The sequence below is a fragment of the Perca fluviatilis genome, chromosome 8 (genome assembly GCF_010015445.1).
Source record: "Perca fluviatilis chromosome 8, GENO_Pfluv_1.0, whole genome shotgun sequence".
NCBI classification, from domain to species: Eukaryota; Metazoa; Chordata; class Actinopteri; order Perciformes; family Percidae; genus Perca; species Perca fluviatilis.
The window spans coordinates 20,877,137-20,904,841 of record NC_053119.1 but is presented as its reverse complement, the minus strand read 5'-3'; the positions used below and the strand labels follow the sequence as shown (position 1 = coordinate 20,904,841).

The 27,705-nt window shown below is 42.2% G+C and overlaps 3 protein-coding genes across 7 annotated transcripts; 2 read left to right on the top strand and 1 right to left on the bottom strand.

Moving 5' to 3' along the window:
* Positions 1–26: 26 nt before the first annotated feature.
* Positions 27–10,038, top strand: LOC120563851 (netrin-4-like). Of its 2 annotated transcripts, XM_039808288.1 has the most exons (11): positions 27–389; positions 667–1,226; positions 3,341–3,613; positions 5,056–5,182; positions 5,436–5,624; positions 5,991–6,047; positions 6,422–6,629; positions 6,770–6,882; positions 7,025–7,093; positions 7,809–7,982; positions 8,390–10,038. In XM_039808288.1, exons 1-11 carry the CDS (start codon positions 329–331, stop codon positions 8,530–8,532), a joined length of 1,974 nt encoding a protein of 657 aa, XP_039664222.1. In that variant the 5' UTR covers positions 27–328; the 3' UTR covers positions 8,533–10,038. The 2 variants fall into 2 exon arrangements, with proteins under 2 accessions (XP_039664222.1, XP_039664223.1); XM_039808289.1 differs by lacking the exon at positions 5,991–6,047 and having other exon boundaries at positions 28–389.
* Positions 10,039–10,280: 242 nt separating this feature from the next.
* Positions 10,281–16,991, bottom strand: LOC120563852 (methionine aminopeptidase 2-like). The gene is made up of 12 exons (XM_039808290.1): positions 16,727–16,991; positions 15,826–15,939; positions 15,562–15,624; positions 14,764–14,866; positions 14,571–14,579; positions 14,281–14,442; positions 13,842–14,023; positions 13,517–13,611; positions 12,624–12,720; positions 12,428–12,531; positions 11,227–11,342; positions 10,281–11,010 (listed from the first exon to the last, which is right to left on the bottom strand). The coding sequence occupies exons 1-12, from the start codon at positions 16,869–16,871 to the stop codon at positions 10,758–10,760; spliced, it is 1,443 nt and encodes a 480-aa protein (XP_039664224.1). The 5' UTR covers positions 16,872–16,991; the 3' UTR covers positions 10,281–10,757.
* A 224-nt stretch (positions 16,992–17,215) lies between these two features.
* LOC120563850 (uncharacterized protein C3orf20-like) lies at positions 17,216–27,174 on the top strand. 4 transcript variants are annotated; one of them, XM_039808286.1, is made up of 18 exons: positions 17,216–17,687; positions 17,783–17,877; positions 17,962–18,461; positions 19,549–19,605; positions 19,716–19,815; positions 20,918–21,130; positions 21,259–21,408; positions 21,812–21,932; positions 22,357–22,482; positions 22,567–22,686; positions 22,922–23,072; positions 23,374–23,593; positions 23,824–23,898; positions 24,030–24,387; positions 24,593–24,709; positions 25,726–25,868; positions 26,452–26,565; positions 26,741–27,174. In XM_039808286.1, exons 1-18 carry the CDS (start codon positions 17,628–17,630, stop codon positions 26,844–26,846), a joined length of 2,826 nt encoding a protein of 941 aa, XP_039664220.1. In that variant the 5' UTR covers positions 17,216–17,627; the 3' UTR covers positions 26,847–27,174. The 4 variants fall into 4 exon arrangements, with proteins under 4 accessions (XP_039664220.1, XP_039664219.1, XP_039664218.1 ...); XM_039808285.1 differs by having other exon boundaries at positions 22,901–23,072; positions 23,824–23,877; XM_039808284.1 differs by having other exon boundaries at positions 22,901–23,072.
* Positions 27,175–27,705: the final 531 nt, after the last annotated feature.

Below are 27,705 nucleotides of genomic sequence, written 5' to 3'. Positions count from 1 at the left end.
GGGAGGGCGGAGCTTACCGCTTCATATTCCCAAATGTCAATGAACTCTCCACAGCAAGTTGAAGTGGGCTGGAAATATTTAAGGATAATCACTGCAGAGCGCTCTACCACATTTGTCCACCATGACAGACAGGAATAAGCTCACTTTCAAGTCAGTTGAGTTTCTTAATACCTGTTAACTGTTTGTAAGTAGTTATTTTATATCGGAAAGGAACATGTAGAATTTTTAACAGCTGGATATCCTTGGATCAAACTGTCGAGGGCGCGTTCTTGCTCTTGCGGAATATACGACAGGTGACTTTATGTAGAAGTACAACAACTCCTCCAGGATGAGACTGTGGACTTTACTTGTCATTATCCCGGTGTGCGCATCCTCTCCTCTGTCAGCCGGTGAGTTTGAACTTGTGTGTCAAAAACTTTTACGCACCCACTTCATGAAGATGTGAATAATTAAAACGAGCATTGCACTCCTGGGAAACGTTGTGTCCACGTGCCTCACAGCATCACAGGGTGCACACATTCTAAGAAAGGGTGTTAGGGAAGCGGGAACCGAACTCGCAACCTTCTTAGTAGCCTAATGCCCTGCCATGCCCGACGTGCAGCTTGCCGTTCTTCTCTCACCTTCTCTCAAATTAAACTAAAGTTAACGCACCTTTTTTCCTACCAGAAACGTCTAAATCCAAAGGTCCAGCTGCTGTGGAGAGCCGCTGCTCCGGCCGAGCCTGCAACCCGCTGATGGGCAACTTGGCTCAGGGCAGAGTGCTGAGGACGCAGTCGGTCTGCGGCTCCAACTCCTCTGAGCCCTACTGTGTCTACAAAGAGAGCGCTTCCCCCCGTAGCAGGGAGTCCTGCTCGGCCGCAAAATGCAGCAAGTGCAACTCCGCTCTCCCCAGCCAAGCGCACCCCCCCTCTGCCATGAGCGACTCTACTTTCCGCTACCCTGACACTTGGTGGCAGTCGGCAGAGGGGGTGAAGGAGGAGACGCTCCAGCTCGACCTGGAGACGGAGTTCCTCCTCACCCATCTCATCCTGGTGTTCCGCTCGCCCCGCCCCGCTGCAATGGTGCTGGAGCGCTCGCAAGACCACGGGCACACATGGAGGGCCAGCAGGTATTTTGCCAGGGACTGTGAGGAGGTGTTTGGCCTGTCAGAGGGGTCGCCAATCGGGGAGAGTGGAGCAACTTGCACCTCCAAGTATTCAGGAGCTTCCCCTTGCACCAGAGGAGAGGTGAGTACAGTGGCTGGTGTAGGAACATTTACATGGGCTGGAAAGTGGTTTAGACAGTGTGGCATGAGAGGGGTGTGGGGGCCAAAATAAAAATGCATTCTACTTCTGCAGATAAATTAACAGCAGGTAGCTAATAACTAAAAACATGTTTTACTGCGTGAAAGGATATATCACCTTACAGGAAACATACCATGATGTGAGCATTATCAATTTTGGATTTTCTACAATTTTTTTTTTTTGCCTGTTTCAGTGCTTTTGACAGTGTAGGGACATCAAAGCATCAAAGCCATAAACAAGAACACTGACAGCTATTAGTAGTCATTTAGTAGTTTCTAATTAAAATTCGCTAAATCCTCAGTGCTTTTGACAGTGTAGGGACATCAAAGCATCAAAGCCATAAACAAGAACACTGACAGCTATTAGTAGTCATTTAGTAGTTTCTAATTAAAATTCGCTAAATCCTTCATTTAAACAACAGGATTTTAGGTAACTGATAACACATGATCTTATTGTCACAATATGATTCCACAGAAAGTTTGCAGACAATAAGATACCACTTAGCCCTAATCTTCAATGAATTAAACTTTTGTATAAATACATGTAGGTCATGGGCCAATGATCAGTAATCTTTGAGGTGGGAGGAGGATGCTGTAGCTCAGAGAAAAGGTTTCAATATTGGATTGTGATTTTTATTTCTGAGATCTGAGAGTGAAAACATTAAATCTTGCTGCCAGACATTCCCCCAGCACTTCACAGCAATAACACTCACCATCTGCTCTGATCTTGTTGTCCATTTATTGGCACCAGGATGCACTATAAGCTGATATCACACAACCCACTGAACAAACAGTTGCTTTGTAAACTGACCTCCTCTGAAGGGCTGCAGGACACCTTTTTTGTTAGGCCAGCCTTCTAAACCGCAAACTGCTTGCACGGCTAGTATCAATATCACTTTTACCTATGATGTTCTCCCAAAGCATTTTTTGGAGCTGCTGTGTCATCACAGAGAGGTCTGAGCCAGAAAACCAGCTTTGGTTAATTCATGAGCAGACCGTTAATTCACACAGAGGTGTAGAAGAAAGACTCTCACTGGATAGTAGATTTGTTTTGCTCCAAAGAGCCTCAGACCACGTTGGGAGGTTCTGATTGAACGTCTGAATAAATATATGGCTTTGACTGATCTCATAATTGCAGTGTATTTGCAACAAGTATGTGTCATCTCTCTTGTGTAAGCCCCTCGCCCTTTATAATTAGTGTCTCTGTTGCTCAACATGCAAAGACGTCCCCAAAATGTTGTGTGAATGTAGAGTTTCCGTAATAAAGTAACAATTCAGACATCATATACTTAGTTTCAAATCTCTGCTTGCAGTAATGAGCTAAAGTATACATACGGTCATTACAAGTGAAGTTTTTCTTATTGCACATCTGAATTAGCTAATTTGTCAAGTGCCATAATCATACAGTAAAACCTGTAGTTGACATGTGTACTGTATCACTAACCACATGATGTCATAGTGCAAAATATATTCATTATGACACAGGATGAATTCTCTCTTGTGCACAATACAAACGGACCATGCAAGTATGGATGATAATTGTATAAAATAAGTATGAAAAATTGACATTTTGGAGTGTTTTCACCCTATACTGACACTAATGAGAATACATGAGAATTAGATCGGAAAAAAAAGTGTGTATTGAAGATAACGTTTGTCAATATTAATGTATACTGTAGCTTTGGGTCTGGAACTTATCCACTTATGTTGGGCTTTTTCTTATACCTGAGCACATTTTCATCTACAGACCGAGAGGCTGTATCTGAAAGACCAACATTCAGCTAAACTTAAGGAGGGAGAACAAGAACCATTTGTCCATATTTACATTGGAGCTAGTCTGATTTTCCTAGAAGAGCAGCTATTTGAGGAGCGTGAAAGATGAACCAGATTGATGCCTGATTTTTATTTGGCAGACCAAGAAAAAAGAGAAACTGACATAATGTTTTTGTCATAGTCCGTCAGTGTCTCTAAGGTCAGTTTCTTCACTCGTTAGAAGAGGCTTTTACAAATGGAATAACACAGATTTCAAGACATTTTCTCCTCTACTTGAATGCCCAGGTGATCTATCGAGCTCTGTCGCCCTGGCACTCAGTGGATCCGTATGGACCAGCTGCCCAGGACCAGCTCATGATCACCAACCTCAGAGTCCGTCTGCTGCAGCGCCAGCAGTGTCCCTGCCAGGCCAAACATCCTGGTGCCGCTGTCCTCCCCACAGACCACTATGCCATCTATGATTTTATTGTCAAAGGCAGTTGCCTTTGCAATGGTCATGCTGACAACTGTGTACCAGCCGGGGGCTACCAATCCAGCCAACAGAAGACCGACAACATGGTGAGCGATTTTAAGATGGATTTTGTGAACATACAGCTTGCAGGTACACGATACCCCACCAAGGAAACGCTCTTGCTCTTGGTCTTTTGTTGTGAAAATTAACTAAGATGTTGTATAATGCTGAAGGCTTCATTTTGTCTCAGTTTTTATTTGTTTATGTGGTGAAATTGGGAGTAAAGGGTTTGGTTTGGTTTAGTTCCCACCACTCCCTTGTTACTCAGCTGTGCGCTGGTATGTGCCGCTGAAGTGAAGACTGGATATTAGGCGACAGCTTTACCTACCATTACAGGGATTTAAGGATGTGGAAACTTTAATTATGGTTTTCAGCCTTATGCTTTAACAACCCATAGTCTCTGTCGTGTTATTCTCTTTACTGTAAATGGAGAATAGAAGCACTAGTTTAATTCCAACATGTTACACAGACAGTAGTAAGCTGCACTGTGTGTAACCACTGTGGTTGTACATGTTGATATGTTGCAATTAGAGATGGCCCGATACCATTTTTTGCTTCCCGATACCTGAACTGCATATCAGCCGATATCGAGTACCGATACCAGTGTGTCATATATATTTTATTCTGTTTTAACAACTGTATACTACTATACCTGTATGGATGTGATATGATTTCTATCTTTGTTGTCGGTCTGGCTCAGGTTAAACTCTTTATGAAACATGAACAAACACAAACAATGAATGCCACAGAACTTTCTTTTATTATCCAGTTTGACAGTCAGTTATAACGGAAAAAGAACCTAAATAAACTACTTTAATGTAGATTTTCTTTAGGGCTTTATTACGTGGTATCGGATCGGTGCATAAATTCCAGTACTTCCCGATACCGATACCAGCGTTTTAGGTAGTATCGGAGCCGGTACCGATACGGCCCATCTCTAGTTGCAATACTTAAGAAGTATTACGCACATTACATGTACCGTAGGTGCAAGGCTGCTGGAAATCAGGCTCAATGAAAAAAGTAACACCTGCAAACTGACCACAGACCACAAACTTATTTAAATGGATAATGTTTCGATCTCATTCGGATCTTTGTCAGGCCAAAATGTTTTAAAATGGTCTCCACATATATACATCAATAAGCTGATGACAGGATCTATGATGACAGGTGTGGTTAACCATCCAACCTGCCCAGGGTAATACACATCTTAAAACAATTAAGAGTTTAAGAAGAATACAATGAAAACTCTTCAAATACACATTAATCCAACAGAGTGGTAGTACACTATACAATGTATGCTGCAGTACTACTTAAGCGACTTTGAGTCCATGAAAAGCGCTATATAAATTCAATTTATTATTATTACTTGCTCACTTTCCTCTAAGCTATGTTCCTGAAGCACTTGTAAAAAACATACAGTCAACAATTAAAAGATGCCTACAGTTACAATCACATTTACAAGTTTCTGTCCGTGGTGTTTGCCTGGCAGGTCCATGGCAAGTGTGTCTGCAGACACAACACAGCAGGTGACCACTGCGAGCGCTGTGCACCTCTCTACAATGACCAACCCTGGCAGGCTGCCAATGGCATCATAGGAACACCGCATGAGTGCCAGAGTGAGTGATGGGGCAAGGGAGTCAAATGCAGAGTAGGACACACAGCATGTAGACGTATCTCGAAAATGAATTTAGTCTCATAAATCACATGTAACCTTTTAGACACTCGCGCATGATGAATAACAGAGCAGTTCTTCTTTTTCATGTCAGCTACTGTTAGACTTATCACTGCTATCACTAGGGCTTTGAGAGTTCAGCTGAGCAAAGAAAAACGTCTCGTTGTGTTTGATTGTACGTGTCCATCTAAACCTAGAGTGCAAGTGTAATGGTCATGCCAAGAGCTGTCACTTTAGTCGTGAATGGTGGCTGGCGACAGGACGGCAGAGTGGTGGGGTGTGTGACAACTGCCACCACAACACAGAGGGCCGTCACTGCCAGAACTGTAAGAAAGGCTTCTTCAGAGACCCCGGCCAACCAAAAACTGCCCCCGACTCCTGCAAAGGTAAGGCCCTTAAAGTTTTTTTTCTCAAACCATAACTCTGTTTGGATGAAAGCCAGCAGAGAATTCCAATTAAGAGGGGGAGCCTTTGATATTTTGAGGGCAGTAATGGAGATTAGATGTTTCTTTTGACCCTTTTGAGATTAAAGCAGATTGATCTCTTTGATAAGGGCATTTTCCCCCAGCACCTCTCTGAGCCACTGCATTCCCAGTCATGAGATAGTAAGATGACTCTAGTCCGCTCCTTAGCAGGAATGACGGAGACGACCGCGCTGTTTTGGAATGTGACTGTAATTGCAAACAATGAAGGAATTTCCCATGGACCATGCAAGCACATTTTTCTCATTCTTGCCCTTTCCCTTCTGCCAGGCATGCTGAAGCCTTTTTTAAGAACAAACATGCCATTTTTGGAAACAGATGAAGCAAGTATGTAACAAAAATCAATCTGTCATCACAAAGGACCATCAGGCGGCAGGTCTCACAGCGTAGAGAGGGTGTGATTAACTGTTTGTTGCTGCAGTTGCTCAAAGCATGTTGAGTAAATACTCCCCGCTTGTTGCTTGCTACAGGATGATGATAAAATACGGTTAACTTTTATATTGCCACAGGAATTCCCTGTGTACACTCTAAATGGGTTTGTTTGTGTTTCTATAAGTGTGTTTGTACTTTGCATACATGCAGGCTTATAATGTATACTTAGTGCTTCTAGGTCTGTGCCAGAAAAGGAGACACGTAGTTTGACCTATAAACAGAAATGTTAACATGCAGTCCTCTTGTTCTGTCACCCCTCTCCTCTGCAGCCTGTTCCTGCCACCCTGTAGGCTCCGTCCTCTCAGGAGGTAGCACGCTCTGTAACCCTAGCAGTGGGGAGTGCACTTGTAAGCCCGGTGTCGGAGGCCCCAGCTGTGACAGCTGCATGCTGGGATACTGGGGGCTTCATGAATACGGCTGCCGTCCATGTGACTGCACAGGGAACTGTGACCCCTACACCGGTGACTGCATTTCTGGGTGAGAGCCAAGACGTAATACCTTATCCATATGTATTTGTACTTGGATTAAGAGATGTGCGGTGTAGAGGTGAAGTGCATTCTGGATGATTAACACTGAGTGGAGCCCTGCCTCTGACTGGTTTTACCTCTGCGGCACAGCTCAGATGTGGAGGTCTTCTATACAGCTGCCGGCCACATGGGACACAGCAGCAATAATAGTGAGACGGCACTCTTTAGGGTAGAGGAGCTTTTCTCTGCACTGCACCACTCTGGTGAGTCACAGGTCATATCACACGTAATATACTGCACACTCAGCCCACACAGATTAAATGCAGGTGTTTTGATCTTGAAATCTATACATCATGATGAAGTGATTTATATGAATCTTTTTAATAATGTTTCATTTTTTTCCAGTGAAATGCGAGTGTGTAGAAGTAACCCTTGGCAGCCCTAAACTCTTCTGTGCTGCAGAATATGACTATGGTAAGTGCTATTTGAGGGAATTCATTCAATATTGTGTAAGCCAATTGCTGCGTGTCATGGTACATAACCGCAACTTGTAAATCAGTGGAATTGTTTGAAACCATTGGCAGGGCATTTATCATCCTCATGCACATGCACCAGGACAGACAAAACAAGACCCATTCACAAAAACATTGCTCCACAGAGCTACTAGTGGTCGCAAACTCCATAGGGCACCTTTTTTAAAGAAAATTTGCTTTGCACCTCAAGGTCAAAATTGCTGCAAAATTGATGCAGCAGAGGCCAAGATATCTGACTTTTAGTCCACAGCCTGGATCACCGATTCCCATGTTGCAACTCGATAGCATTTTTTCATTAGACTCTCCCTTACCCACAGGGCCCACATCTTTCAAAGGCAATGTCCCCAGTGTAGAATTTATATAAAAATTAGCAGTCTCCAAAGTCCAGGCTGAGGAAAAAAAATCCTGATGATATCATTTTGGTTATTTCCCTAGACTTGAAAAGCTACTCCAGGGCCAAGACATTATACAACTGTTTTCAGGGGCTCATAGTTCATCTCATGACAAGTAAAGTGATTTGGTAGTGTAAAATTGGAGTTCCCCTTTAACCTTTGAAATGTGTCTATGCTGCAAAAGAAAATCTGAGAAGTGGAAATTGTATTTTCTAGTTTGTAGACTGCTAATTTGTTGAATGACTGTTTGTGTTGACTTGGCAGTGCTGGTTGTGAAGGTAATGTCAGCTCACGATAAAGGCTCCCATGCAGAGGTAGAGGTTAAAGTCAAGAAGGTCTTGTACCAGAAGCCTCAGATGAAGATCCAGAGGGGAAGCGTCACCCTTTACCCAGAGTCTTGGACCACCCAGGGCTGTACCTGTCCTATCCTCAATCCAGGTCAGCTGCAGCCACTTCCAGAATAAAAAACTGTATAATAATTAGTCGACTCTTAAGTGAACAATCTGCCAGCTTTGTGCTGAATAGAGGATCTTTGTCGCTGCTCATGGAGGCTTTGAGTGGGTGCCAATGTCCTAACATTAGTCATTTAAATTGGACATTTACAGCTTAAAGATTAGAGCCACCTCTCTGTTATGAGACTATTCACATCTAACACTCTTACAATAATCATTTCTGGCAACATTCATCCAAGCCATCCTTAGCAGCACAGTATTTAACTGGTTTATTATAGTTATATAATGATGTGGGCTCTTTGTACATAAGGTGATTTTCTCCTGTTTTGTGTATTTTAGTATTCTTAGTAGAGTTGAAATGTAGTAAAGCTTATGCTCTGCTCTCTTCTCCAGGATCTGAGTATGTAGTGGCTGGTCATGAGGACTGGAAGACCGGCCGACTGATGATCAACACCAAGAGCCTGGTTAAACCATGGAAGTCAACACTGGGACGCAAAATCCTCCACATCCTAGGAAAAGACTGTGGCCGCTGGTAGGGCATTACCAAGAACTGCAGTGGACAGAGGGATGGAGAGGTATGATCTGTGACATACTGTACAGGAGTGTGCGGAATAAACGAGGGACTGTTTGAATTAGGCATTGCTTGGACACTAAAATGAAAGCAAATCCCCATGCCTACTACAGGGATTTAATGTTTCTGTGGAGTCCACAGCCCCAAGAAACAGCTACTACGCCACAGTGCTGTGGTAGAAATAAGCACAAACCTCGCCAGACTACAGTCACTTAAGAGTCAAAGTAAACAAAGCAAGCCATAAAGACTTTCATCTGAACAAAGACAAAGCTGATGTTGGAATTTCATTCCTGTCTTACTGTATTATATTTTCCAGGTAATTTATAAAACAATGCATGTTAAATACTCAATTACACTTTATTTCCTGGGTAAGTTGCTGTCAGACTTGATGAGCCATTCAAGTCCTACAGTATAAATTTTACTGAGAGCTGTTTACTCTTAAGTCTTGCAAAGGCACAGACTGAATTATCCTTGTTGTCCTGCAGATATTGCCGATAAATCATGAATGAAGTCAGAATGTGTGTGAGTGTGGATGTGTGCATTTGCTTGATGTCCTTGGCAGGGAGTCTGGGACTGTGCAGGTCAGAACAAGTAACTCCTGGATGAAAAAAACATTAAAGGAATCAGGCGGCTTAATCTGAACAGCTCTGCTCGGCTTCGGCAAACTCGCCCGCCCGCTGTCTGACAAGAGCAAAACACACTCTGCTCCACCCTCTCTGGTCTGGAGTACATGCAACCGGCTAAAACACTCAGGATTGGGTTTGTTCTCACAGCTGGTTCAGTTACAAGAGTTAGTCATTGTCAGGTTACTTCAGTCAGACTTGATTCTGTGAGGATTTTCTGCTGTCCTCGTCTGACCTGCTTCTGTATGAGGAGGATTCATGCATCTCCAAACGTGTGTGTGTGTGTGTGTGTGTGTGTGTGTGTGTGTGTGTGTGTGTGTGTGTGTGTGTGTGTGTGTGTGTGTGTGTGTGTGTGTGTGTGTGTGTGTGTGTGTGTGTGTGTGTGTGTGTGTGTGTGTGTGTGTGTGTGTGTGTGTGTGTGTGTGTGTGAGAGAAAGAGAGCACTCTCTTAACATATGCTTCTCTTTTTGGCCTGTGATTCCTGCGGCCCCAAAATAAATATGTATTAAAAGCCTGGGTATTCATTGACATCACAGTGTATCATATCCGGAGTCCACAGGACATTTTAGAGCCAAGCCCAGTTAAGAATAGGTCTGGTTTCTCTGTCTCCAAGGAGGACAAACTCTGTGAGGATATATGATGTATTCCTCAAACATGACATCACTGACATGTCCTTGTCCCAAAGACTTTACCAAAATAAGAGAAAGGGGCTGGAGATTTCCTTGTAAAGGACAAAGTGGTGCTTTGGTATGCATGAATGTGATATTTGTAATGCTATTTTTGTGTGTCCTATATGTTCTTTTTTTATTTAAACTGCATAAACTACACATTAGTGTGCTCATTTTTAATACTTCTGGGAAAAGTCTGTTTCCTTCCATGACGACATTATGCGAAAACACGAGACTATGAATAGCCTGAAGTGTTTGACTGTAACGTCTTCACGAGTACAGGTGGCTGACTGATGTTTGTTTTAGTACCGCCCTCCTTTGGTTAAAAGAGAGAAATACACCTTTACATCATCAGATATTGGTAATATAATTAAGTATGCTGAACTCTTAAGCACTTATAAATATGCACACAGTAATCGATGCAAGATTTATAACAATTTATTTCTTATAAAACTACCTCAAATTAAAATAGAGCAAATAAATATAGAAATATAAACATTTCATTGCAGTAATTTGTTCCTCACAAGGTCTTAACAACGCAATGAAACAAAGCATTTTTAGGCGAGGTGTTCGCCAAAACCTTTTTTTGCATGTTACTATTGCATATATTTCTTTTGCATATTTCCTAAAAGCAGCACATCAAAATATGACTAAAATGACAACACTACATTTCTTCAAGATATGCCCTTTGTGTACTGGCTTGATCCTTTGGAAAATAAATACTAGTAAGCTGCTGCTATGACACAAGTTGTTTTGCTCTTGCTAGAATAATTACCTAAAGGTACTCAAAGCAGTGGGAATTTAGGTCAGAGAAATATTGCATAATTGCTATCAGTCTGCAGAGGCTTGTTGTCTTTGAGCTGTCATGCTCCTGGTTCGCCTTGAGTCTTGCCGCGTGCTTAGTAATCATCTCCCCGGCTCACTACCTCCTTGTAGGTGGGCCTGAGTAGGATGGTGTGCTCGTACTGGGCGGTGTAGCTGCCCTTGATGTCGCAGAGAGGTGGGTACGGGTCTATGATGCCAAGGTCACACAGATTCTTCAACGCCATCAGGTACTTGCTCTCGCCGAGGCGGTCCAGCCAGCGGCGGCAGAATGCCAAAGTGCCAAAGTTCTCATTGATCACATTCAGCAGATGTTTAGCCCTTGGAAGTCTGTAGCACAGTAACAACATAGAGTCAATAGTGAGACAAACTTTAGATTGACTCTAGATGTCAACAAACATTCAGGTACGACGCTCTCTTCACACACTTCAATTTCTGGAATTATGGATTGAAAGACAGAAGATGAGGTGCAAATCAACATATAAATAATTTTCCTGAATCAATATTTTGCATTGTAATACAGGGATGGCATTAAAACAGCAGAACCTTATTGGTACGTGTCCAACATTGAAGTTTTTCATGTAATGTGAGCACTCCATGTCATCGTGGACTGCACCTCTTCCTGTGCTGCCAAATGTTTCAATGGCGTAAGCTTCACCTTCCTGAAAGGCAACAAAAAAAGACAAAAACACTTTCTTTGGTTGTTGATGTAAAATGTAGAATTGCTATTAAAAGTCTGTATCTATGCACCTTTATGCAGTGCTGAGTGGGAATGATGTTACTGAAAGGACAAAAACACTCCAGGGGGACTGAGAGTAAATTTAATAAAACCTCAAGATGACAGCAGCTCACATATTCATGTGAAGTCTATTAAGGACAGTAGTGTCCTCTGTGGAGCAGTGCCTCGTGCGAGTTGATTGGCGGGGTTTCATTGGCGTTTTGTGTCTCTATCAGCGCGTGGCTGTTGTTGGAGTCCCTGTGGTATTAGCTGATAACACTGCGACACCCTCTCTCCCTGATAATCATTCAAAGTGCTAGCAGCCCTGTGGCACACCCAGCTGCCATTCCAGCCGTGCACTCTCTGATCACAAAGAGGGTAATGGCCCTGTTACACCAACACACTTCAGCTAAAAATACAACACGCAAAGCTGCCATCTCAGCAACCCCCCCCCCCAACCCTCCTGGAACCATCAGGTAAAATGCTTGACTCAGCATCTTGCCAATTAAAATGCTCAGTTCTGTCCAAATACAGTCGTGTACTGCAGCTATGCGGGTAAGAGACTGGTGTGGATCTCAGTGTAGTCTCTTGAAATGTAAGATAGGGCAAAGCCATGTTTCTCCTTGGTGAAGTACCAGCCTGTTAAAATGAACTCTGGATGCCCACAATTCAGTGCTCTTATGATGAAATGAGGGGCTAGAGTTTTAACACGTGTTGCTAGCTTCGATGAGGCTGGTAATTCCATTAAAGGTGTAATTAAAGTGCTGACGAGGGTGACTAAGAAGCTGTTAGAGCAATGAATTGGAACACCTCTCCACACCCCGTCGTAACCCTAACCAGCCACATGTTCTTCCATTTACACTTAAGAATTAAAAAAGGGTTTATTTATACACAAGGTCAAGCAGCTAATAAAGGTTTAATTTCAGACACTCAAGTAAAAAAAGGCTGTCGAGTTGTTTGTTGTGCTACAGAATCTAGTCACATACACATTTGGCTCAGATGAAAGTGAGTATTCACTGCTGCACAAACCTCCATCCTTGTGGCTTCTCCACCTTTAACAATAGGGACTGTCTTCCCTGAGTGTATCCTGTACTGTCCAATAGAGTGGCCATTGAGATTCCTGATTGGCTTCACTATAAAGAGAACACCACACAGAGGTTAAATAAATAGGAAGCAGCGCTGACCCCGTGTATGAAAGAAAATATGATAAACAACCTTATATTACCTTGATAAGTTTTCCCATCTATATCCACTTCGTAAGACTCCATGACCTCCTGAATGGTCTCACCAACATCGCACAGGCGCACATCAATTCCTGCAAACTGGGACAGAGAGGTGTTTATGCTCTACATCATTACACTGCTCACACACAAACTGGATAGTAATGTGCCTTATTTATAAGCAGTGCAGAAACACTGAATAGTAAAGTACACAAACGCCTGAGTAGTTACCAAGACGCAAATAAGAAACAAACTGCTCAACACAAAGAGTAGTTCCTGAATAACTAAATTAAGGACTATATAATAACTCATGATACTTTACTTGACAGGTAGCTATGCTATACTGGTATCTAATGATTAGTTCCTTGAATGTGAATCTGTATACCGAGGAAAAAAAAAAAAAAAAAAAAAATTTTTATTTATTATATTGCAACTTTATTATCTCCTGATTAATTGAGTACCAATACACTTTGTAGTTCTTATAAGCTGTATATTGTACCTCTTTTTGTTTTCATTAGCCACAGGGCTTGCTCACAATGTGTATAAGTATTTACATTTTTTTAAGGTAATTTATTTGTACCACTATACAGATTTTTAAAACATATAAATTATATTTTCACAGTTCTTCAGTGAGTGCCTGTATTTGTGCACATATTCAGCATATTAAATTCACTTTTTGGCATTCGACTTATACCTTATAATTCTAATAAAAACCTCAATTCTCAATCATCATCTCAAGCATTATTTGTAATAAATTATTTGTAATAAATTGTGATACTAATATTAATGTACTTGCTCTGAATATGATATTCTCTTTCCTTGGTAAGTAGTCAGGTTTTTTTGTGTAACCAGCAGTACAAAGAAGCACCATGTATGGGTGTGGGAAGAGCTGTATTACCTTAATGCCGGTGTTAGTTGCATCTCTCACAGCCTCCAGTAGCCTGTCATACTTTGGATTGAAAGTGACGGTGAAGGCACAGTCTATTATTCGACCTGAAAGACCAATACGTTTGGTTATTCACAACAGTTTCTATGTGGTTATCATTTTGCAGAAACATAAAGCATGTATTAATCTAAAAAAAAGAGGCAGTTAATTAACGTACGAGAACTGTTTATAAGAATTATAATGTAATCATCATTTCACCATGTTATAATAAATGCCAAGTGTGAAATGGCACAGCAGAACTCCAGAAGCACTTAAAAAGTTATTAGCGAGCTCTTACCATTGATATGCGTTCCAAAGTCAATTTTGCAGACATCGTCGTAGCGAAGCACCGTGGGGTCTCCTGCGTTTGGGGTGTAGTGGGCAGCACAGTGGTTGATGGAGCAGCCGGTGGGGAAGGCCAGGCCTGCCTTCAGCCCGTTTTCTTTGATGAGCCTCCTGGAGCAGTCCTCCAGCTTCTCACTGCCAGAAACAGAAAGCAGCACAAAGGGACAATGGATGACAGGAACAATGAGACGGTTGTCAGGGCAGATAACGCATCCAGAAGAGGTTGAAACCACAAAAGCAGTTCTGCTTTTCTTTAATCATTTTTCATCTGTCTCAAAGAAGTGCTGAAACAATATCAATTCCAGTCTCAAATGAGCCCAGGCAGGTATGAGCAGCCAAGATTAAAGTCCATTAAAAGGGGCTCAGGGACAATATTTCAGTGCATATCTCACCAGATGTCAATCATGGTCATCCCTGGTTTGATCCAGCTCCTGACATACGAGCGGACCTGCCGATGTGCCTCAGCAGCTTGCCTGAAATCACTCCACATCTCCTCGTTGGCCCTGTCCAGCGCCCGCTTCTCTTCACTGGTGGTCCGCCACGCTGCGCTGCGCCTGGCGGGAGGTGGACAGGCACACCGCAGAAAGGAGAAAATCATTATTTTCTCATTATTCTAATACTAGTAATGAGTAAATGACGCACTCTTATACAAACTCTGCACAAGTGAAAGCCATGTTGATACTTTTCAGATCTGTAAAAAAGGAATTTGAAACCAACAGGAAATTAAACCACACACTAAACGTTGCACCTCATTATGTTGTCCAAATATGAATAAGTGCAAAGCAGAGAGACGTAAATAAAAATAAAAAAAACTAGGCATGTTACACAGTGGAAGACTACTGCTGAGTGTGAGGGACGATGTGGAGGTCACACACCCGTCTTTCGATGGTGGATATTCACACTCTTCTCCCTTTGGAAAGTCTCCGCTGGGATAGAGCTCACAAATAGGGATTGAGGGAGGGTCAGTCTGTCCCTTCACTGTGGCCCAGATAGTGAGAATGAGAAGCAGAGGAAAGCAGCCGGAGAGAGAAAAGAAAACACAAGTTATGCTCTCATTGTTCATGACATTAAGATTTTAACCCAGCTAGAGAATACAGTACCGTTCTTGACTTACAGATCTAATTAAGCAAGACACCCTTGAGTAAAAGAAACCCATAGAATTATATTGCTAGACAAATCTCTGGCAATATAAAAGCCCTTGTATTATAAAGTGGGTTATAATGATATATATGTAGGACATTTTATAGGAGGACTTAATTTCAGTTTGCTCGCTCCACACTGGCATTACTGAGTATGATGTCATTAATTTTGTCCTGTCTGCCTGACATCTAAGGTCCTGTGGCATTTTGTCCTACACCTCCTGCATTATGTATCTCTCATGACACTAATTATCTAAGTCAACCTGCTTTTGTGCACTTGTTGTATTTACCTAATGAGTCAAAGTGATGCAGTAAATTCAAACACAGAAAAGAGTTTGCTGTAGGGTTCTTAGAGTAAGTACATCTTTAAAATGCGATGTGCCTCTTAGACGATTTCTGCCATTGGGATGTGAATTGCAGTTTCAATTTAAATTCTGAATCGAGAAAATGTGAATTTGATTCAAACAGTCCTTCCCAAAGAGTAATCTGTCGCAGAGATGCATTTGCTGCACTGGGAAAAACCAAACGGCTTACATCCTTTCTTCTTTTTCTTCTTCTTCTTTTTTTTTCCAGCTGAGTTCTCTCCTTCATCCCCATCTGTTGAAAGCATCATTAGCTTCAATACAGTTTGTAAAGTGAGAAATATCGACAGGAGCTTGGGCACAATTCCCAGTGTGCTACTGAAAATCAGATATCACATTGCAGATATGCCCAGCTGAATTTCACGGTGCACTTTTAGGGGCTTAAAGTTCAACACAATCCCCACTGCAGATGATGATGATGGTGGTGAGGAGTTACCTTCTTCTCCATCCTCCTCCCTCTCTTTGTCTTCCAGTGTTTGCTGCTCCAACTGTTTCGTCACATCACCAACACCTCCGGCTTCTCCATCCCTCTCAGCTTGACTTGTCCCTGCTGCAAAGTCACACACCCTCGTGCATGCATGTGCAGGTGAACATGCACGTGTACACCGATGGCGTGCAAGCACATGCATGGACATGCACACGCACGCACGCACACACACACACACACACACACAGTCAGTAAATTATTTGTGGTTCAGAGTCATTTCAAGAAAGTGCATCCACTACGATCTCAACTTGGCAGGGTCTGTGAATAATTTCTTTCTATACCTTTGGGAGTCATATCCTCAAGGGCATGTACCTTGCAGCATTATGACATTTAGCCCTTCAAAGAAAGAGCTGTGTGGACCACACTTGACTTATGGCAGGTTCAACAACTCACGCTTTCTGGGATTTTATATATATTTTTTTTATATTTAAGGTTGCAATTATCATCATGTTTTTTTGCATTAGAGTGGTTGTCATCTTATTGCACTAAAATTGTGAATTACTTCTATTACATAATTCCATGCAGCTTAGGGGGGTTTATAGGATGGAACATATTTAATCTTGAGTAAAATAAAAATGTCATTCCGCCCATATCTTCAAACTACAGCTTTCAATCAGTTTTGATGGTAAATTGCGATTTTCGGAGATTGTCCCGTTTCCATATGAGCGCCCTCGGCTCCAGCGGCAGCCGCTCAGAGTTGGGACAGCTGGACAGGGATACCCTCTGACAGGTTGAAAAGTCTCCTGTCCCGCACATGGGATGCTCGTGCTCTATATCGAGTGGCACTAGAGGAGACAATTTTGCGCTATTTTCTCAACCGTCTCTCTAACCGCAAAGTGATGCCTCTTACCTGGTGCGGTGGTCTTATTCCTCTTCTTCTTTCTTCTCTTTTTCTTCACTGATTCTGAGGCGTCTGCATCTTCTCTCTCCTCGTTCAAGTCGTCCCCATTGAGAAGTTGAGGCTCCACTTCATGCTGTAGCTGTAGCTCCGCCATGATCAGCGACTAAGAGATGAAGTGACGCATAAGCTGCTGAGAGCCTCCAGTGGTCAAAGCAGAAAAGTGTGCTGGAGGAAGCTGAGCCAATAATGAGCTATTAGACAATCTCTGTGCAACAACTTGACCCGGGTAGAGGAAGACGATCCTCCTTTGTCCTGAGAAAACTTTCATTTATCACAGTCAGATTGTTTTCTGTGGGTGAAAATTGGACAAACAGCAACACATTCACAGTGTGTTCTGTGGCGGCTGAAATTCTTAGGCTATAGTTATGTGACCATCTTGTCCTGATAAATGGCCTGTAAAAGCCGCACTGCATGCTAGAATCTTCACTTTGTCTGTTGCTGAGTTTCAGGTTACTGTGCGCACCTGTGACTGCAGCTCCTCCTCAGTAACACTATGTGTCACTTCTCCAGGGTGTCCACACTGGAAAACACCCTATCCGTTATTGTAAATGATGTTCTGTTGTTTGCATTGTCCCGGCTACCCTTTCAGTTTGATGCCCGGTCGATAGTTATAATGGTGCGTATCGCGAGTATTTGGAGACGGGCGTAGAACTGTGTATCCAAGCAACAAGGCCAGCACACTGAGTGGACAGAGGCACATTTACAGAAGTGAAAGGTGGATTTTAAAGCGCTACAGCTCGGGTTGGTTGGTATTTTGTTGCAAGGGACAGGTTTGTGTGTTATCTGCGAGTGGCAAATATTAAGAGGAATTTCAAGTGGATTTTTTTTTCCTTTTTCTTTTTAAAAGGAAATGACTTCTTCTGTCGCGCTGACGGAACCCAGAACTGGCCCTTTGTATTTCTTTGACCAGGTGGGCTAATGATTCATTTAGCTAGCTAGCTGACTGTGGTTTGAAAGACACATCAAGACATTAACCTTAGCCTAACGTAGCCTATCTCTCTGCAGCCGACAAAACGAAACAGAATTAAAGGGGCGAAAAGCAACATTTTGCATTTCAATTTGGCAAATGAAGGAGCGAAGTCAGAAGATACAATACAAAGGTAATTAATTCCCTTATAGCTGCAAATTATTTTAACATTTTCCTTGTCCGAGCAATAACCAACATTTTCTCATTTGTCTCATAGTAATCGAGATGACAACATGGAAGGTAAGAGTGATGAGCTCACTCAGAGGCTGCCGGGGGATACATGTGGAGATGTTAAACCTGATACCTCATCCGCTGGCGGTGCTACACCCAACATAAAGTACCACGATCCGATGGATGCATACAAACGAGCAGCCCCTCAGTTATTAAACGAAGTGGCTCGCCTACTTTCACAACATAAGTGGACTGAGGAGGGGCGTATTCCTCACGGGATTGTAAATATTCTAAATTATTCCTGGAAGGAACTAACTGCGGGCTCGGTGCATTTCAGAAGTTCGGAACAGACCGGCAAACACGGAAAGTCCAAAGGCTTCCTGAAGTCGGATGAAGCTCGATCCCGTCAGTTGTCCGCCAGAAGTGACACGAGGCAGGCAGGAGAGGGAATCTCATGTGTTGTGGAAAACGTTGGTCCCTCTGTGGGAAAATCACAACTCAGCTCAAATCAACGCACGAAAAAGCGCAAACACAATTCCAATAGAGGTAAATTAATCCCTGACTGACTTTTCTATTGAAGCCTACTTATGTCAGGAAAAGAAAAATAACTTGATGCAAATACCTAAATATACTTATGGTATGTCAAAAGTATGACACACTGAGTCAAAATTGTTAGACAGGCTACTATAAATAACCTAGGCCTCAGCTACTGTAGATTTGGACTGACTATCATCTTTTTTCCACCAATTTTTTCTTGGTGGAAAATGGCTTACATTATATATCTCATACAAGGGTAGACTTGTATAAGTGATTAATTGTTTATAAATGATTTAATAAAGCCTTCAAGATGAAATAGAATGAAAAGCTTTGCCAAAAAAGAAATCCACCTGGTTGAGGTTTATCCTCCTCATGCTTTGTCTTTTTATCTTTCTGAAAAAAGAAGCTCAGGAGCATCTGGGCCAAAATCAATAGCCTATTATGATTTAATAACAGCTGCAGACTTTGTGGTTTATGATTGTATAATAAAGTTAATAATAAAAGCATGTGTCTCTCACTTTAGAAGTCATCACATCTCCCTCATTAATATTGAGTTCTTCCACTATAATAACGCATGAACTTGTAGGCTAAATGTTAACTGTTTCTTAATACAAAGAAAGCATTAACCATTATTTAAGCATTTAGTTATAGCACAAATATATTTATAAAATATGCATTATTAGAAAAGGGTAGTGTTGTGTGTGTACACATGTCAAATTTAGATTAAGGGCATTATATTTGAACTATATGTCATTTAATATAGGTATGAGACAATAACAATGAGAGTGATGAAAGTGAAAACCCATTAAGTAATTTCTCATGACCTTTTAAGACTGAACGTGAGGACAGATTTGGTTGCAAGCGTGTGGAAGTGAGAGGATTAGTTTACCAGACAGGACAAGGTAACATGGTAGCTGCGGGCACAGATGTACTGCTGTCTGTTAATCAGTTACAGAGCTTTTGAGTTACATTATTAAGTTCCCTGATGCCACTGTTGACTGATATATGGCCAGTAATGTCCGTACAAATGAATTAAAAAGGTAAATATAAGACATCAGCTGATCCACTGACTGAGCTCCATCTCTCTCCCCAACAGCTCGCAACTACACCACCGTCAGTTTCTCCATCTCATCCAACAGCTGCAGTAATCCAGGTAAGACATGGAGATAAAGCATTATGTAATGGAGGACACTGTGTCTGTGGCTAACTGTCTCACTGCCGTAGTCCTGCTGCCTCGATCAGCTGAATGTGATTTGTGTCCAGGTTGGATCATCCAGCCAAAGCGGCCCTCCTGTGATGAGCCTCGGCAGATCAGTTTGTGTCAGTGGGTGCTTGAGCAACTCCGTGTGGCAAGAAGTCCTGAGTATGTTGTTACCCTTTGCTATTGCATTTAGACTGCAGCAAATGTTTGTCAAATGAGGGGTTAGCTACGTGCCAAAATTTCTAGAGGGATCAGGGATGGTAATGTCGGTCGATTGGTCGGTTCAGAGTGAAATATCTCACTTCTGGATCGATTTACCCAGAGGATGAATCCTAATGATTTTGGTGATCCTCTGACTTTCCATCTAGTGACACAAGCAGTTGACCATGACCCTCTGACATTTTCTGAACAACATTTCCTACAACATTCGTGTATTCACATAAAAGTATATAGAGTAGTACTCACTCGAGTTAGTTACTATCAACAACAAAAATTGAGTCACAGCTGGTGAAGTGACCCAGACTGGGCCTGGCTAACGCCGCCATGCTAACACACGCTAGCTAACTGCTAACGTTACTAGAGGACCACGCAAGCGGGCCACCGTGACATACGACAGAAACCGCAAGTTTGACTTCCTCATAATGGAAACTATTTTACTTTGGCAAAACAACCGTGTCGCCCGTTCAGCGGCCGAAGCCGACAAACGGTGAGTAATTTGAAGCTGAGAAAGTGTGGCTGTCAGTCGTGTAAAGAGGAGCACAAGGTCGCGGTGTTTTTAGCGGTTGTGCAGTAATTTTAAGCCGATAAAGGGTGGCTGTCAGTCAGGTACAGAGCTCCGCGAGAGCACAGGCTTTTATGACTGTCAACATAGCCATAACGTTAGCTACTCCGCTCCGCTGTGCAGTAGCTAATCTAGCTAACATTGACATTGTGGGACGCTACGTTCTCAACCTGGCAACCCCCGTGAACTTCGAGTCTGGAAGGAGGGGCAGGAGGAGATGACTCTCTCCAGTATTTTGAATTTGGACTGCAACTATTTTAAACGTTAGGCTAGCTGTTGTCGGTATTACATATTACAGCGTTAAGTTAATCCCTGTTTTGGGGAATGATGGTTTTTACTATACATAAGTAAAATATCAAGTAATATACATTTGGTCATCATTATTGAAACTTTTAAATGTTTTATTTTGCAATGTAACTCATCATAAATGCTAAATGAGAGCTCAGTTATTTAAGCATGAAAATTTACCTCATCTTTACATAGAAAACTGCTAACAGCTGAACAGGACCTGAACACACCGCTCACACTCCGTCACTATGGTGATGCAAAGGCACAGCTGAAGGACAGGAGAGCGAGGAGAACGGCGCCGCCTGTTACTGTCGTCAATGGGATGCCCCAGATACCAGAAGTGAAGCAGCAGGATCCTGCACGGCAGAAACTACACTACAGGATCAACGACAGCTCCTCGTTCATATAGTATCTTACTCTCATGTTTATTCATAAGTATTTTAATTCTAGTAGTTGTACAAGAAGAATGCAGTGTATGGCATATGGCTAACGTGTCACTGGAGCTGAGCTTTTGACCTTTGACCCTGCCCTCTCAGCTACCCGTCTGGTTGTATCGCAGTATGCCAGAGCCACTCAGGTCTGCCCTGTGGAGGCTTTTATACCAACGTGTTCAGTGACAGTGAGTGTCCCGTTATTCTGGCGACTATCACAGCATTCGGGCACGGGTCTGTGACACATCCTCTCAGGTGAGTTGATATGTGAGAATGTCTGACTAAGTAAAAGGGGTGCTCCACTGAGAATAAGTAAATATATTGTCATGATAATGTCATCTGTGGCTCTGGAGAGAGCTTTCCAAAACTAGCTCTGTGATTTTGGAGCTTGGCCCATATAAGGGACACAAAGTAAGTGATGTTGCTGCCTCAGCTGCTTTGATTTTGACAATTTAAACTAAACATCTGTCTCTTGTGATTCCCCCAACTTGATGGAAGTGCTGAACAGCTGGAGTGCCCTTAATCACATTAACATGACATTGCTGTCGATGTTCTCATCTCACTCCCACAAAGGATATTCTGCAAAATGCTGAATGCCTTTAAACAGCCTTTCTATAACCGTGTGACAGCTTTAATGATGTGTAAAATGTTCCCTCAGCTCTGCCATTACAGCCGTGTGGGACCAGCACGGTGGATTCACATGTGACCATAATGGGAACATAACTAAGGAGTGGAGCTGGCAGACAGACCACACACTGAGGGAGAAGATTGTTATACAGGTGCAGCAATAGTGCTAGAATTGTGACTTTTGATACTACAACAACTTTTTCTACCACGTTGTGTGGACAGTGTCAGGAACATGTTGCACAAAGACCAGGCCAGAGGTAATAATCCAGACAAGAAATATATTCAGTGACAAGGGTAGTCAGAGGTACTCAGAATCTGGAGAGAACCTGTCATGTGAGATAATTGTGAGATATGCATATGGGAAATGTCACATTTAGGGGAAACAAAGCAGGACATGTGAGGTATGACGCATGACCTACTGATAAACAAGCACTAACTGCCTCAGACAGGACCAAGAGAGGTTTTATAACAGGTCTATAGCGTGCAGATTAGATACCCATGGATGAATTCATCACAATTTAAGAGTTAACAATTGTCTCCATTTTAAAGAAACCTGTAAATGTGTTTCTCCTACAGTTGTCAGATGTAATCTCTGTGAGGCTGCTCAGTGGCACTTCTGCCATGCTCAGCTTCAGGTGTGACAACGAAAGTGTTCAACTTCCTCTTACTGCTCTGTCGAACATTAACCAATCACAGGAAACGGTGAGATTAAGAGTAAAATGAGGAATAAAAAAGTGTTAGATTTATGATAAACAAAGCTCTATAATATCGACTCTTTATTGACAGACTTGTTTGCAGACTGAAGGAAAGTTTACCTCTTATTTTGCTCGAGACCTCCTGCTGGCAAGGAAGAAAACATCCCTTGCTGTGGTCCTAGAGAGCAAGAGGAACCTGACGCTAACACCTGTAAGAGACTTTTTATTACCATATCACAATGCTTCAGTGAAAGTATGAAATAAATGTATGGACTCAAAACACCGAATATCAAAAGAAAAAGAAATCTGTCACAACACCACCTTTGAAGATGATCTTCCCTGAGTCACTTTGTATAGAACAGCTCGCTAAATGTCTTTTGTTGTTCTATATCATAATCTACCATGCGAGTAATGATGTATGGCAGGTGTCTGTGTGCTCCCGGGAGGTCTTCCAGATGGTCAGAGAGGTGGAGGGGCTGGAGGAGCCATCAGCACAGTGGAGAAGAAGAGGGCATGTTAGCAGGGAGCTGAAGAGACTACAGCAGAGAGTACGAAACACCCTGGGAGGCTGGCTGGATTATTATCGAGTGGCCATCGGTACGTACCTGTAAACTTTCTCTTTTTCTTTTCTAAAATGTGCAATGTGTGCTAACGCATCCCAGCTGGGATCGAACTGCAACCGGTGGGTGTGATGTACGGAACATTATTAAAGTGTGCAATGCAGATAAAAGTAAGCCAGTAAGGTTGTTTCAGAGTGATTCAGTGAAGCAAAAAGTTACAGTATCACATCATCCTGCAAACTCAACATTATTGAATAGTTCCATAGGGATCTTGTTCACGGTCACTCATGTCACTCGTGTCTGTGTGCATTTCTGAGTGACCTCTTCCTCTCCTTCAGGTATCAAGTGTACTGACACGGAGCGGATGCCAGATGGCCCACTGAGGACCAGGCTGAGGAGAGAGGTACAGTCAGCTGCTCTGCCCTCCCTGAACCCACCTGAGCGGGCAGATGCTGACCCAGTCCGGCCTGAGGAGGGCAGGAATGAGTTACAGGAGCTGCACAGACATCTATCAGTACCAGCAGAAAGACCTCTGGACTCCAACGTCAAGCTGCCAAGGTGCACACTGTACACCAATCCATAGGACCATAATCTATCTATCTATCTATCTATCTATCTATCTATCTATCTATCTATCTATCTATCTATCTATCTATCTATACTGTTTATTGATAAAATGTACTGGAAGTGCTTGAGCTCTGCTAGACTTTGCACCGACTGCATTGTGTAATATATACTGTATTATAATAATGTATAATATTTCACTGTTTTGACCTGTATGTTGCCAGGACGCGAAAAACAAAGGAGGAGCCCCGTGTCACACAGATAGGACCCCTTAAAATGTATGGCAACATCCAACTTGAGTAAGACCTAGTCCTATTTATGGCACATAAACACGTTCAAATGTTATTGTGTAGAAAACTACATTTATTGCAGTTTATAAGAGCAGGAGTATATTTACAATCACAGCTTCACTATCACCCCACCCTGCCAGGTCAGTAATTCTTCCAAACAGTGCAGATTTGCAGCCCTTCGCTTCCACCGGCTGTCCAGCCCTGCCGTTGTTCACCCCCTCCGTCCCCCTCACAGTGTGCCCTGCTCTGCTGAGAGCTGCCGTGCAGGGGGAAGGGGGGCGCAGGCGGTGCAGCTGCAGCGCTGCACTGATGCCAGTGGTGACGGACCTGGAGTACGATGCCTTCATTATGGGCCAGCTTCCACACAGTCAACAGATCCTAGTGGTGTGTGTGACTCTGCCACTCCAACCCGACAACACACATGCAGTGTTCGGCCTGGACGTGCTGGAGCATCTTTACAGGAGGAGGAACACGCACAGAACCATGCCGTGTACACAGGTGTGAATGCAGTCTTACATACAAAAAAAAACACAATAAGCATCACTTTTCTCTTATTTTGGTCACCTGTTATATGCTGTATGTATACCCAGCCAGGCATTATATCTCTGATTCGCAGTGTGTGCATCATTTGTTTGTTGTTTCACTGTAGTTAAAATAGCATTGAGTTTACATAATCAGCAAATAACTTTTTTTTTTTATCTAGTGCCAGATGGATTCATTTCGCTTGGTGAGGTATGAGATGTCAACAAGGAAGCCCAGCTGTGGAGTGAAGAACATCCTGCTGCAGCAGCGGCACAATGCTGCTCCTGGGATGGTCCTGGTCAGTAAACCCACTGCAGGCTTGGCTAAAGGCTGCAGGCTCTGCTCAGTGCAGGTTTTCATGGTTCCCACTGGGTGGCAGCAGTGCTGCATGAAGGGGGTGGGGCGAGCAGGACTGTAGTAAGGCACTTGTTAGGGTGAGGTTTGGACCCAAGAGCGAACACAGACTAGATGGTTGGAATTTGAAAACAGTTCTTTAATGTAAGTTCAGCCGAACAGAAATCTTGCAATTCAACTTAGGAGGGTGGTGATCCAAAGTGGAGTGGAGGTAGGCAAGGCAGGCTTGAAAACACACAGGGCTGGTGGCATGGCTGGAAGCGAAGATGAGGTAGACCTCCAGCGTCTGCGCACAGAGCGTTTGGCCGAGAGTAGTTACCACTTGGTAGACTAGAACGAACTGGAGCTTGATTAGTAGATCACCTGCAGCTGCTCTGGAGAGCCAGGTGCCCTGAAGAAAGCCCCGCCTACCCACACACTCCACACACTCCCACACACACACACACACACACACACACACACACACACAGAAGACTAAGAAAAGGAAACACAGCAGCCTGAGTCACGGACAGGCCGTCCTTTCCAAGAAACCCAGACATTTATTATAAAAGAACTGAAGCCTGACAAACAGTGAGGGATGGCGCTTCTTAATTACAAAAGGGTGGTCTAATTTTTAGCTCATAGTCATGACAGCTGCTCCACTGATTTTTGCTGCAAGATGAAAATCCTTCCTTCAGTCCATAAATCAAACAGAAGACTTAGAAGTCTTTCTCACAATACACTGTATACACACAGCAAACGATCCTCTGTGTTGAAATCTAAAATATCTGCATGACTGATGTAATTTATGTTGTAAAAGGACATAATCAACATGGTACAAAAAACTTAAAAAAACATCTCTATTATCTAAATAAAAATATATGTACTAATGCTTTTTATCACAATGAAACTGCAGTGTATGTAGTTTTTAGCATTCCATCTTCTCACATGTAATGCAAATGTTTCTTGTTGATGTGATAGATGTACATCAGAGGGAAGCTGCTATTTGTTGGCTACATATTCAGTGGTCTCAGCTGCTCTGTCACGGACCTTCAAAAGCAAATCTCCAGAACCAGGAGAGACTACAGATTAGGTTTGAGCCTCCCTTCAGACTACAAGTTCAGGTACAAGTTCTACTGCACCATACCCAGCGTGAATCTGATTTACTGCAAGAAACTAAATAATCGCTGTAATGTAGTGATATAGTGTAAATGTTAAGGGGATTAAACTTAAAGCAATTGTCAGTGATCATTGGGTAATTCTTTTTTTGCCATATGTTTTATTGGAAAAGGGTAATCTACAAATGAGAAATGTACAAAGAAATAAAATACTCCATTCCAAGTAAATGTCCTGCATTCCAAATTTTACTGAAGTAAAAGTATGAAAGTATTAGCAACAAAATGAATAAAGTATCAAAAGTAAAAGTACTCATTAGGCAGAATGGTCTCTGTTAGTGTTATATTACAGTATTATCATATTATCTGCTTCTTATACGGTTGGGTCGTTTAATCTATAGTAATGCATCATATTTTATAAACTGGTCCAACAACTCCACATGTTTTGTAAGTAAAATATAAAATACTTTAAAATAGGAATACTCAGTAGTACTCAAGTACAAGTATCTCCAAATTGTACTTAAGTACTGATCTTGAGTAAATGTACTTTTTACTGTCCACCACTGGTGTTCATAGTTTTCTTTCCTTGTAGTGATACAGTTAACACTCCTGCAGCCACAGATGAACACAATTCCCATGATGCAACACTAAAAGGACGAGACATCACACTGACTGCTTCAGTAGAAAAGGAAAAGGCCAATGACAGGTGTGTGACTGAATTCATATTTTTTTTATGAAATATAACTTGATGGTTCACAACATTTTCTTTAATTTACAGTATGCGTTGTGTTCTCATAAATCTTTACCGCCTTTGATTCTGCCCATGTTATTTAACACTGTGTTAAAGATGAACTACCTTCCTTTGTCTTCTTCCTGAACAGAAAAAACAATCACATTCCTGAGGTATCACACCAACGACAGAGAGACTTTTGTATCAAACCAAAGAAGACTTCAGCACTTCCTCATGTTCCTGTTATCACACACTGAATATGCTCCAGTAACACGATTATATCTGTATTAGTCCAATGTAGTTAACTCTCCAAACTGCATCAACTGTGGGTTAATTCTTCAGCTAAATGTACAAACTACAAACGCCTCATTTGTTTACTATGCAGGTTGGCAACACTGTTTAGTCAAATCTGTACTTGAAATGCAAAATGATTTTTGACTTTTGGTCATAAGAAGTACATGGGCAACTCTTAGAGGCATCAGGTCTAAAGATCAAAGAAAATCTGATGTTTCATTGGGATTTTCGTCTTATGTAAATATCAATGGGAAACATCTGCAGATTTAATAAAAAATATAATAAAAACTATCCAATAGGCCACTGTTTTTTTTAGTAATCTAACATTTCAGGATCTTGAAAAGCTGCAATTCATCTCCCTTACTTTCTGTCAGCATGAGCTTTTTCCTGTAAGAATGAATGATTTATCGACCCGGTGACAAAGCATGATGAAAGCACCACGATTTGAGTTTTACTTCCTCAATTATCAGATATAGCTTACTACTTAGCATCAGCTGGCTTCCACTCATATTTATAGTCTCTTAGTCACACTAGTGGCGTTAATATTAGCAATGATGATGATGTATGTGGAAAGATATTATGTGTGGGTGGAAATTCCAGTGTCATAATGACAAAGTCTTAATGCAATATAAATGTTGATCGGATGGATAGTAGATTGTAGTTTACAACACAATAATCGTCTCTTAGACACTTTTGACTTAGTTAATGTTACACTTCTACTTTAGTTCCCAACTTTTTGTGTTGATTGATCAGGCAGTCTGTGGCCCCTGAGGACCCCCTAGTGGATTGTTTATGGAAACAAAAAGGAAGCTGTGTGGTGTA